The 12,851-nt window shown below is 50.3% G+C and overlaps 1 protein-coding gene across 4 annotated transcripts in view; it reads right to left on the minus strand.

Moving 5' to 3' along the window:
- Nucleotides 1–419: 419 nt before the first annotated feature.
- The window catches only part of LOC8053303 (ubiquitin-conjugating enzyme E2Q-like protein 1), a 68,984-nt gene continuing 56,552 nt past the window's right edge, over nucleotides 420–12,851 (minus strand). For 2 of the 4 annotated variants that reach the window (XR_006076764.1, XR_003917044.4), the window contains 4 exons: nucleotides 10,458–10,789; nucleotides 3,627–3,854; nucleotides 2,724–2,940; nucleotides 420–2,223 (listed from right to left, as the gene is read on the minus strand). Coding sequence is in view for 2 of the 4 variants with exons in the window: in XM_040499589.2 (XP_040355523.1) it covers nucleotides 2,791–2,940; nucleotides 3,627–3,854; nucleotides 10,458–10,789 (710 nt within the window). In the remaining 2 variants the exon portion in view is untranslated. Of the gene's footprint in view, nucleotides 2,941–3,626; nucleotides 3,855–10,457; nucleotides 10,790–12,851 lie in introns of all 4 variants that reach the window. The other 2 variants (XM_040499589.2, XM_029970075.4) reach the window with 1 other exon arrangement.

Here is a 12,851-nt window from a genome sequence, read left to right on the forward strand (position 1 = left end):
CGCGGCAGGCTACAGCATGACACAACTGACGAGAAGAGACCTGCACACCAGTCTGAGACATGTTTCAATAATGGCCTATTGGTGTATTGGTACATTCTAATCGACCAATACACCAACAAGCCTCTACACGACCAATACACCAGTAGTCCACTATTGGGCCAATACACCAAGAGGACCCTAATGGACAAATAGGACCCACCTATCGGTTCCGATGGGATTCTATTGGTCTATCTATAGGTTTACTGGACCACAATTTTATAGAGATAGAATCCTCTATTAGAACTTTTGTTAGAATGGCGTCGGTGGGATGTGAAACGAAGTATAGCTTTAATCGTGACCGGACGACAGAAACGTGATGACAGCCGCAAGACTCGATCTCGCGGCGTGGAGGCCGGTGGCCTTCGGTGACAACAGGCCTCTTAAGTAACGAATAATCTTTATTATCCGAACATTCGAGAGACACACGGACGCACATTAATGAACACCGCAAGTGCGCGGCACACGCAACTCGTCTTTTATGTATGTACAGAGCAGGGATTCATTCGATGAAAGATCATTTCGCGAAACAATCGTCTGTATTCACAAAAGGACGGCATTGGCCGCGAACGCGCAGCAAAGGGCCACGTGCTCGCCTTCCCGAACGGGGAATGCCAGGCGGGGATTCGGTCGGGAGGGGAGGAACACAGTGGCACGACAAGCTTGTCATTTCAACGGGGTGGGTGTCTCTTTCGCTTCGCTGGCGTGAGCAGTAGTGATTCGTCAACCACAGACGCGGGCGGCGCCCAAGTTCAGATGGGATAAAATTCGTTTGCCCGCACGAACTTGAGAGAGGAGTGGAGGAAAGAAACAAGAGGCATTCGCGTCGGAAAACAGCCGAGGCTCGAATACTTGGCGTTGAGCAAACGTGGATCATTCTGTACCGTCATTCTCATGTAGTATACATTACTGGACGTTACTGTAAAGATCTAGGCAGGAAAAGGTCCGTGGGATAGCTGCCTCAAACGGAGCTAACGACGGGAGCATGACACTTCTACAATGCCTCAGTAAGTTTTTATTTTTTAAAGAAGTGTTATGGGCAGGTTTAGAATCGCTGCAGAATAATTACACGTGGTACGATATGGAGAGGGAAAAGGAGCAGGACTTGGCGGCGGATTCGCAATATATCACTAACTGCGTGACCGCAAATGTGAAGAGAAATGAGTCGCGGTAAATTTTGCCGCATCCTCTTTACGGTCCCGAGTCACCGTGATATAAAAAAACTTCAAGAAAAAAAAAAAAAACGCGGGTTATGTCGGTATACTTAAAGCGAAAAATTCCGGTTACAGTTGTGAATGGAGATGAGCGAAGCATGCTGTAAGCCGCGGTTGCTTCCCCTCAAACGGTAACGTCCGTGATCAGCTCGTGACCACGAAACTCGTTCCCGAAAGTTCGACCTCCTTGTCGTCTCGCCAAAAAGAAAAAAAGAAAATATTTACACGTGTCATATTTTAGAAAGAGCCTTCGGGAGATTCAACGAACATACTCGCCATACTCACATGGCGAGTATGGCGAGCTCATAAAATGTGGAGTTGACGTGATGCATTAACCTGTATTATACTAACGCATTAAGTTCTAACAATTTTTCTTTTTCTAAATTTGTTATTAACTAGAAACTGCCGTGAAAACACGCATTACCGTTTACGAAATACCGACAAATAAAATTCAGCAGTAAAGCAACAGCCGACCACCTGGCGGTAATGTACGTGATCCCCTCTTTCGTCTTCGCGGTAATGCGTAGATCGACTTGCCGCTTGGTTCCCGCGTAAATACGTAACACAACAATCGGAATCACGTCCTTTCAGAAATATCCTCAAACCCCGCGTAGAATTCCCGAATCCTGTCTGGACATTTTAGAAGCAGACTTAACAAGAAACAATCGACACACTATCCTTCGTGAAACCGTGGAGGTTTTTTTTTTTTTTTTCTTTCCTTCCGAGACGCACATACATACAGACCCGCAAACATGAAGCCGCGTTGTCAAAGAGAAAAATAGCACCTAGAGCAAAGTCACCGCCAAGGAAGACGCAACGCGCTTGAGGGGGACACACCGCGACGATGTTGCTCGGTGAATGATGGGGCTTGAGTCGCAATGAATGAGTCATACACGATCACGTAAATGCAAGAAAAACAGAAGCAGCTTGCTGGAAATGTCCTGACTAGCACCCATTAATCCTCACTGTTCACCTGGAAAGACAAGACGAGGAGGGAACAAATTTAGAGGAGATCAGACATCGCCTCGCGTACCAAGCATGCATCACTGCACAGTCGGCCCAAATGAGAGATAGGAACACGTTATAACAGCAACACACAAGTGGCTGCGAGTTTTGGTCACGAAATGAGGAAGTAACTGCTGCTCGATGGTTCATTAAGTCTAGGCTTTAAAGTAACCCCAACTAAAGGATTCATCGAAAATTGGGAAGAAGAAAAAACCGGTTCGTTCTAGTTTTGTACTGTTCACAATACTGTAAACGGTGACTGTCTTGTTACTTAAAATCGAATCTACACAGCGAAGTGGAGAGCACATAAGGAGGTATTCCGTCGTGATGATGACGTCATAATAATGATAACAAGAACAAAACACAAACGCCCGTATAGCATTTAGAAAGGAAGTTAACAAAGAATGTTCAGAGAGCAGTGTGAAGCGTGAGGTGTCGGGGCGATGGCACGAAGAGAATCGGGCCCACCGTCGGCCAGCGTCCAGCGCAGTTCCTCGTATGGCAACCGCCCACCGGCACGCTCGTGCGGGAGAGCCTAGCCGTCGGCCAGGGGAGGCGTCACCCAGCCGTACTTGTCGTGAGTCTTGACCAGGCTCCGGAAAGAGGACTCGGCCAACTTCCGGTTGAACTGCTTCCCTGGCTTTGTGGCGATGCGAGCCTGGCCCTTAGAAAGCGACGCAGCCACCTGCGGGCAGACGACCGACAACTGTGCTGTTGCTCTCCCTGTAGATCTCCCGGCATACCTCTGGCGTTGACAAAACCACTATCGTAACTATCGATTCGTACAATAAGACGATCTGATTTCCCCCCACTCAAGTTCTATCAGGTAGTCAGGCGTTTTTGTTTCCTACAAAAAAAAAAGAAAAATGCCGGGCTACACTTACACATTAGTCAAGTCGGTTTTTGAGTGTATCTAGAAACCCCCTTGTACATCAGAGTTTGTAGAGACCAGACCCGACCCGACCCGACCCGACCCGACCCGACCCGACCCGACCCGGACCGGACCCGGACCCCCCCCCAATACAACGGGAAACTTTAAGCACTGCTTGGGCACGAACTGCGGTACGGCCACCGACGGTCAGACCCGTAACATCCGGGTTCTCTCTCGTTACCCCGTTATCGTGCTTACCGTCAGTGCCAAAATGATCTCGCATGCCTCACAGTGGTGATCCGATGCTCCTCAAAGCTCACAAGCTTTACTAAGCCGCCCAGTGGTCACCAGATGATCCGCAAATCCAGCACACATTACTGAGCTTCCCCAAGCAATCAGCTGATGATAAGGCTATCAGATATGCTTTGGACAAGTGTGGACCTCCGCTTTCATGGTCGAGTCATATCGTTCTACCGTTACAGCGGGCCGAGGATACGTACCTGGACCAGGATGGCCTCGACAGTGTAGGCGGACGCCCAGCCTCGCGGCGTCAGCAGCTCCATGCAGATGGCGCCGCCTTCCATGACGAAGCCGCGCTCAATGTGCGGTGCCAGCACGCGCACGAACGGCGGCGCGAACGGGAAGTTGTCCGGGAACGAGACGCTAAGCTGGACGCAGGACACGCCGCAGTCCTGCATGTCTCGCCACAGCGGGCTTTCCGGATCCACCTGGGCAAACGAGGGCACCACGTCAGCCACCACACGCGGCGCGATCAAAAGCGTCACTGTGGTCGGCCTTCCAACGACTGGCCAAACGACGGACACAAGGGCATTGGCAGACTGTCAACTTCGGAGGTGTTGATTTAAGAATACGATGACTCCTAGCTTCCATCAAAAATTCGACACGCACCATCGGACTTGTCGTCACAACTGATGATAAGTGTAGCCATGGATTACGACTTGTGACGTCACGGCGAGGCAAATCCTGGTCATGACGTCACGGATGGAAACCTTAAAGGCTCTGTTGTACTCCGACGTTGAGCGCAGCGGACGCGGCGTGGCGCAGAACGCGTGCCTTTCATTGGCTGACGAGCAGGGACTCGATATCTGCGACCAATCAGCATCTCTGTGCGCTGCGCTACGACGAGTCAACTACGCTCGAGGTCGGAGTATAGCAGAGCCTCAAGAGGGCGCCACCGATTCATCTTGGCGCTAATATGGGCCAGGGCCGTACACAGAAAATTTCTTTGGGGGGAGTTTTCTAGAACACGGTGGCCATCTTGAATGGCTGTTTTTTGTATTTACTTTTTTAAAAACAAGCATGTAATCGACCTATAATTAACAATAGCAAGCGACGAAATGTTTCACATGCACCATCACAGTGGGAGTGAATTGTTTCAAAGCTTACTTCCAGCTTACGACAAAATTTATTTATTGGCCCAAACTCCGCCCCAGTAAGCATGACTTGGGTGAGAGGAAACCGAGGGTAAGAGAACAAGAAAAATATATACAGCCATACTTGACCCAGCTCCCTAACCGCAGCCCCGCGCATCCTCCGCAGGGTCCGGTGTCACTCGGAACCCCTGCGACTACAGACACAGCTCGGAACGAATTTTCGTCATTTTCTTTCCATCCTTTTTTCACCGCGCGAAACACCCCATACGGACCATACCCCCGGCAGGCCCCCCAAAGCCCCTGAGGCGTCGCACGCTCGCGGTGTTCTGGGAAGTTGGACTAACGAACAGAGAACCGATACGAGCTTCCCTCAAACGTACGTGTTTATTGCTCGAGCGAACATTTCCTTTGTGTCACCTTATAATGGACTGCAGAGGGCGCTACGAGCCATCCCAGCCAATCCAGCTCCGAGTGTCACCTTACACTCTGTGGTGTGCTATGCGAAGCTCAAGATCACGTGATTCTCTCTCAGCCCTCGATTGGCGAAGACGATCTCTAGCATCCGCTATGGTCCACTGTGCGGTGGAACGGAGCGTGGTATGAAGATGGGGAAGCGAGGCGCCCGGGGATCCTCTGTCGAGGGGGATGGCACCCCGGCACTTGGATGAGAGGGGAAAACAGGAGGGCGCTATCGGAGTGGTTACGAAAAGATCGGTCGTGGGCCGGGTGCGTTGCGGTTTTCGGGGTGCGGCGAAGACGCGCTGGAATTCACGCGCCTCTGGTTAGCAGTAATAGTAAGGAGTGCTGTGTTGTATATACAGGCACACGTGCACCCCTAACAGTATCGCTGGAACTTCAGCGGGTCCCCCACTGGGTTTCCCGATCCAGTGACTTTAGCGAAATCGAGGCCACCCCGGGCCTCTTTCGAAATGCGGCCCATCGCTCCTCCCTTCCCCAGCCGACAGTGAAAGGGGGGGGGGGGGGGGGGGGGGGGCTCGAATATATATATATATATTTTTTTTTTTTTGGGGGGGGGGGGGGGGTTTGAACCCCGAAACTCTCCCCCTGGGTACGGCCCTGATATGGGCTATTCACTGGGCGCGTTAAGTCAACGCGCTCGAGCGCGCTCCAGCGGTCAGAGTGCACTCCAGTTAAACTAATCGACATTAGGGAGTTTTCGCAACCGCGTTTCCCCTTCCGCTAAGCCCTCCGCAAGGAAGAAGCCACTACTGCCCCTGCATGCGCGCCGATGGCCTTGACTGTAGAGTTCCGGGCAGGGGCGGACGCAGGTATTTCTTGAGGGGGGCGGGGGAGGGGGGGGGGGGGTCAGGTGTTGGTCAGCGTATCATATGTTTAAGACCCCCCCCCCCCCTTTCCCGTTTCCACTCCCTAAATTTTTACACATCCAGAATTCAAGAGGGGGGTCAGGACATCCGGACCGCCCCTCTGAATCCGCCCCTGGTTCCGGGTATCGTAGCGGGTTGCGGAGAGCGTAGAGCGTAGAGCGTAGCGGGACGGTGAAAACGATCTACGAAAACTCCTTAATAGCGAGTTTTAGTAGACAGTAGGGAATTGTAGTAGACCGTACCCGCAGCCCGCTAAGCACCCGGATAGCTCTCCGTAATCCGCCACAAGACCTTGAACTATGCAGACAAGGCTGCCGGCGCGCATGATCAGCTGCGGCGTTTTCTTCGGGATACCGTAGCGGAGGAGAAAAACGGTCTACTACAACTCCCTAGTGTATGCCCCTCCGCTAAGCCCCTCCGCTACCCGGAACTCTACAGCCAAGGTCATCGGCAGGCAGGCGCAGTGGCGGTTTCTTCGTAGTGGAGGGTTAGCGGAGGGGGAAACACGGTCTACTAAAACTCCCTATTGTCTCATTTCCGGTGCACGGTGGCGGAGCGCGCTCCGTCGTCGTCGAGGGGGTTTTCGAAGATCGTTTTCGCCGTCCCGCAACGCCTTCCGCAACCCGCTACCATACCCGGAACTCTACAGCCAAGGCCATGGGCGCGCAAGCGCAGTAGAGGCTTCTGCGTTGTGGAGGGCTTAGCGGAGAGGAAAGCGCGGTCTACGAAAACTCCCTAGTGCGCGAGATCGAGCTCGAACAGGTCGGCTTCCGCTAAGATGACGGCGCTTCCGCACTCGCCGCCAGTCTCGCAGTGGTCTCACGCGTCTCGCGTTCTATTCTCGCGTCTGCTTGGATACGTGGATACCTCGACGGCGATCACTTGGCAGCTCGTCCGGTCTTTCGTCAACGTGGGAAATAAAAATAAAAATACAGGTGTAGACAGGCATGCATACATATCCTTCAAATACTTGTCGAAGTTAATTCTTCACGTGCCTAACCCCAATTTCAGGAACAGGCGAGCCGATGAATTCGGCCATTCAGCTGTCATTCTTTGAGGGTTTTGGGAATTCAGAAGACATTCGGCGTACCTTTAATCGCCACACCAACAGCGTCCAGCACAAATGCAAACTCTTGCTGATGCCGCCGTCTCCGCGCACCTCTTTATCGAAGTCGTCATCGAGCAAACACTTAACGATTTTCGATTTGACGGAAGCCATGTTTAAGCGCGCGCCTTCATGCTTTGAAAGTAGCGCAAAGTGCGTCGATGCACGAGGCACGTGCAACGTGCAGCCCCTGGGAAGATCATGGCGGCACAGCGCAGCACTGGTACAGTGTACTAGAATACTTGGGTAGTGTTGAGTCCGGACAACACCACCTAGACAGAAGGCCTCCGCATGGTTTCCTCTTCTTCTATGAAACGTCATCACAGTCGGATCGCGCTCGGTCGGCTATTGGACCCGAGCCCGACCTTCGACGCGCTGATTGGCCACGAGCCGCAGCCGAACACTGACGCAGCACTCGTGCCCAATCTCTCGCCTCGATCGATCTGACTATGATGACGCCTGTGGAGGCCTTCTGTCTAGGTGGTGTTGGACCGGAGCGGCTCGGCAACGGGAGCTCGTGAGGGCGCGTGTATTGACAGTTCGTGGCGGCGCTGTAGTCGAGTTATCCGAAAAAAATCGCGCAGCCCGCCTTTTGTTTTCTTTTCTTTTTTTTTTTCACTTTGAGCGGTGCACGTGTCGGTACCACGATTTTATACACTCCGTTTCACCTTATGTTGTACCGCAGCGAAGGCTAGAAGCGCGAGCTCATAGCGTTGGCAGCTGCCCTTAATGCACGAGAGCTTGTGCCGCCGAGTTGTGCCCTAGAGCAAGGAGCTCGCGCTTGTAGCCTTTCCTGCGGTACGACACAAGGTGAAACAGAGTAGAGTTCCGTGTGTTTTTCACTTCGAGCGGTGCGCGTGTCGGGACCACGATTTCATAGTTCCGTGTGTTCGATCGTAATGATTTGAATCTTGTGTTCTGATTTTGCGGATGGTGGACGCGTAAAAGTAGCGCCGAAATGCCGTCGGCGAAACAGCGACAGAACTCTTGCTCTGCACGTGGTTGCAAAACGGGCCTCATCCGAGTGAAAGGAGTGAAAACGGCGTCTCTTTTCGGCGTTCCAAAGGACAGAGCCAAAAGAGATCTTTGGGCGAAGAATCTGCAGCGATCGGACAAGCATCTTGAAGAAACAAGCGTTGTCCGCTTCATCCTTCGAGACTGCGTCCACATCATCGGCGGAAAGGAAGTGAGGATCCCTCGTGGACAGCCAGCACTTACGCCAGACGCGGTGCCGACTCTGCTGCCAAGTGTACCCCAAGACCTGAGAGGTGACCCTCCCGCAGGACGAGAGGAAAGGAAGCGGAAGGCAACTCCACCAGAGCCCATCGTTGCAAATCATTCGGGACTCGCTCGGAAAACTGACCCGTTGTCACCAGTGATGAACAGTGAAGCTCCTGCCGTGGCCCCACAAGGCACCGATCGCGACACACTAGTCACCCTGAATATGTCAGCTCCCTACTGGGCTGTTCACAAGTTCAGCAGCTTCGACGGTGTTGCTTATTTGGAGACTTTTCTTGAGCCGAAGTCTAACAAGATCAGCATCGAGAGGGCGGTGTTCATTTGTTTCGACAACTTATCTGATGTGGTATGCCAAGTATACCTTCAGGGCCATGTATGCTCTGCACATTTTAACCATGTATGCGCTGCACATTGCAACCATGTATTTGAATGCCGTGCTGTAAACTATTACAACTTTTACCTTGCCTTTGTTACGTGCGATGTTATTTCCTGGTCTAAATGATGCGAAATAGTTGCTTGTTTTCTTCTTTGAATCTTCCAAAGCATTACTTTTTCAACCCATGTCGTCTCGGTTTTTGCACTTAAGTTCAATGTTAAAACGTGTGATAATAATTGTCACGGCTTATAAGCCGTTTCTTACAAGTGAACGTCGGGTGGTCCTCGGATGGTCGTGGCAGCCATGAAGAAATAAAAGATTCTCACCCCTTTGCGACCGTCGCTTGGGCGGTTCGTCGCATAAATGAACACAATAATGAGTGACAAGTGAAGCGAGCTGATTAAGGTCAAGAAAAAGATGAGGGGCAGAAACGAAGACAGAAGTTAACCTGGGGTATTAAAACATACTAAAACAATCTCGGACTTCAGTATGTGCCGTTTCGTTCCATTATAAACTAAAATAGAAAAAAAAAAAAAAAAAAACTGCTTCCAAATTTTAGATATCCCTTTCAAATATCTAATGTTCGGCCTGTGCGACCTAGGAAATTGGCATTTCATTTAAAATGCTTACCATCCGACAAACCGAAAGTCGCAGCTAATTCCACGCTGAAACAACTTGCCATCCGCTTCTTTAAAGTCGCAATTGTTTTTATGAAAAGGAAAGGTAATGTAGCTTGTACCGTTCAATACATTGAAGCATCATGTATCTAACGATCGTGCCGCAGCGTAATTGAAGCCGCGGTACGACCGCTGGCAGGTCGTAGCTCTATCAGAAATCCTTGGTGCACTTCACCAAAGCGGCACCAAAGATTCATATTTTCACGCGTGCAGCCGCGCATGCGCACACCTCTGGATAACGCGCCGGTGTCGACACCTGTCGCGATCAATACCACGCGCCTCAGGCGAGCCCCTCCGGTCCCAACGCTACCCAAGTATAGGAAGTATTCACTGGCGGCCATAGCTGTGTGCGCGAATGCTGAGCGAGTGCTGATGGCGAGCTTCCACAGTTCTGCTGCAACGTGCATTCCGCACCATCAAGAGTGCCGGTCTTAGCAGCCTAGTGATGTGAGCTCGTCCTGAGCATGCGCCCTAAACAGCACCCACAAATATGGCGTCCAGTGACTACTCCCTATTCTAGTACACTGTAGCACTGGGCTAGATTTCAGACGCCATGTTCTTCCCAGAAGTGGCACGCGGCACTTGTCTCGAGCATTTCCGCAACAGTGAACCGCCCCTTTTCCCAGGATAGAAGGGCTTTAGAGCTCACTAACTTAACGCACCTACTGGCGCCCAAAGCTCAGTCCGTGTTGCTGAGCGCGTGCTGACAGCGAGCTTCCACACCATTAAGACTGCGAGGCTTAGCAGCCTTAAAAGGGCCCCTAAAAAGAAAAAAGAAAAAGTTTTTTTTTAACAGTTTAATTAAGACACGCGTGTCAAAAAAAAAAAAAAAAAATTCTACGCGATAATTTTTTTTTTTTTCTAGTGCAATATTGACGGCGCGAGACGCGATTTAGTCGGCAGTCACCTCCTTTCAACTTTCAAATAAATTTCAAATAAATTTCTCGCCGTCAACATGTTTTTTTTTTTGCGTAAAATTTATGTTTGGACACGTGTGTCCCAACCAAGCTGTTAAAAAAAAAAGAACTTTTTTTCTTTGTAGGGGTTTTTTAAGTATGAACCTGTTCTGAGCATGCACTGTGAATTGCGCACTCAAATGTGGCGTCCAGTGAATAGCCCCTATACAAACAGCGTTCGTGTCGTTCGTGGGGAATGCCGAGTGCTGGACCCAAGCCTCGGGTCCGGGCCACCTGCCTGGTAGAGGCGCACGTGCCACTCGTACAGGTTGTCGTCGACCAGGTCCACGGTGAAAGAGGGCGCCTGGCCGCGGCCCTGCTGGCGCCGGATCTCGTGGAACTCGCGCATGAGCCGGCGGGCACGCACGGCCGCCTGCTGGGAGCACGGCGCCACCCGGTGCCGGGGACTGCGTGCCAGCGTCAGGGCCCGCGACGACGCACCGGCGCTCGAGGAACCCGTCGCCTTGGACGCCTTGGGTCCCGGCGTCGCCTTGGCCGTCGGCGCCTCGGCGGAGCCCGCCGTCTCGGCCGCCGCACTGCCCTGGCCTCCCTGGCCCTGAGCCGCGTGGCCTGCGGGCACGCGTCGGCGCATTCAACCGAGAGGGAAGGCTTCGTCCTATCACACATATATACACCTCAGCGGGAGCGTCCCAGACGCATGCCGACCCGATAGCCCATGAGAGTCGGAACCGAATAGCGCAGCGTCATCCCTAGCTCCAACACTGCAAAGAGTCGTCGGTCGTCCTGAAAGCTATGAATGACGCAGTTCGATTGGAACCACTATGCAGACACCCCTACTTGTGGGCATGTTCACAGCAAAGTGGCTATTGGGGACAAAATGGGGAGTTCGGACAGAGTTAAGAACCGCCTTGTATTGTCGGCGTTCTTCACTGTGTCTTGTTTCTTGGCGCTTAAATTGTAGCTGTCTGGGTTCATTTGTTAATTTATCTATTTAAAAGCGCCGCACTTCAAATGGCCTACATATATATGTATATATATATATATATATTTTTTTTTTTCAAATAAACTTTTCTTTGTGAGTGCCCTGAAAAAAATGATACCGCATTTAAAATGCCTGCTTTTGCCTGTTTTACGAGGCAGCGCAGCACTTCTGTCGTCTACGTTAGAACTGGTGATGGGCCGAACTTTCGCCGAATCGAAAATTCGGCGCCGTATCTTCGGATTCGGAAAATACGGATTTTTGCCGAACTTATCCAAAGATTCGGCAAATACACGTTCTTGCCAGACCTAAAAGTTATATATCGTTTTTCTTCTTTTTTTTTTTTTTTTTTAAAGAAGTTTCTAGGTTTTTTTTTTTTATAATGCATATTGACGCAGCTATGACTAAATGAGATGATTTTTACGAGATAATTGCATCAGTGTCATTTTTGTGTGTTTACCGGAAATTTTAAAGCGACTTTTTGCAGAAGCGGTGTGACAAAGGGGTTGGGTAGTAGCGGGCGCAGTCAGCTCAGTCACGATACGCGAGTTTCGGTTTTGAGGCCTCATCAGCGCAAGCCTGCAAGTGTGTATTGTTGAAGAAAGGCGGAAACACTTTGTTCTATATTTCCTCCGCGACTCACCGTTTCGTGCGCTCGCATGCTTCGCGTTTTTAACTTTTTTTTTTTTTTTTTTTTTTTTTTAATGCCGGTTTTTGGTGTTAGGACCCACCGGACGTTTAGGAAGATGGGAACAGTTAAGAATGTCGAGCATGATAGTTTTGTGTTTAGTTTTATGCGGATAGATGAAAACCGCGATATAACGCTAGTTAAAAGCAATATTGTTTTGTTTTGGCACAAACTACTTGTGAGCCGAAAACAGGATTGCTATAGAACGGCGAGGAGTGCTTTAAAGTACTTGTCGGTCAATGTTTCAACTACCTTGTTGCATCACTGCAAAGGTCAAGGGAATATCCCGTTATCCCGAGTGTACCGCATCATTTGTCACTTGCGCAGTGGACTGCGTCGTTTTTGCGTCAAGTTCTGGTCGATCTTCTGTTCTTCAGGCAGAAAATATTGAAGAGAACCACACTCACAAAGGCTGACAAACACACAGTTACCATGTCGCCTACTATTCCGCACCTCGCTGTAACCACTGGTAGTACTACACTGTACGATGGTAACCGCACGACGTCCATTTGCAATCCATGGCTTGTCGCGTTCTCGCGCGTGCGCAGACATTTGCCGTATCTTTGCCGAACTTTGCCGAATCTGAAGTTCGGCAAAGTCGGTCCATCACTGGTTAGAACTACTTTACAATTTCGTATAACAGCCGTCCAGACTGATTATAACGTTTAAATAATCATGTAAAAGTATTTAATATTTAAGCCTGCTTTGTATATTATTCTTTTTTGTTTGTCAAGCTTCAAATGAGCCTGGCCATCGATCATATTCATATACTAAAAAAATAGTCAAAAGAAAAACGTAATTTTGAATTTGATTCGCTTTTTTTTTATAGAATGTACGGAGGTCAACTGAGCTGATTAATGAAATAATTAATGATTAAAGGGAATATATTTAATGGGGTTATATTTTTAAACGGGTACGGAAACGAAAATTTAGCTCGCTTCTTTGTTTAGTCAGGAACTACGTTGTGTCAGCACCTTAGAAACACCAGTCTTCCGCTCGTAAAC

Source organism: Ixodes scapularis, unplaced genomic scaffold (assembly GCF_016920785.2).
Source record: "Ixodes scapularis isolate PalLabHiFi unplaced genomic scaffold, ASM1692078v2 PGA_scaffold9__187_contigs__length_104089568, whole genome shotgun sequence".
NCBI classification, from domain to species: domain Eukaryota; kingdom Metazoa; phylum Arthropoda; class Arachnida; order Ixodida; family Ixodidae; genus Ixodes; species Ixodes scapularis.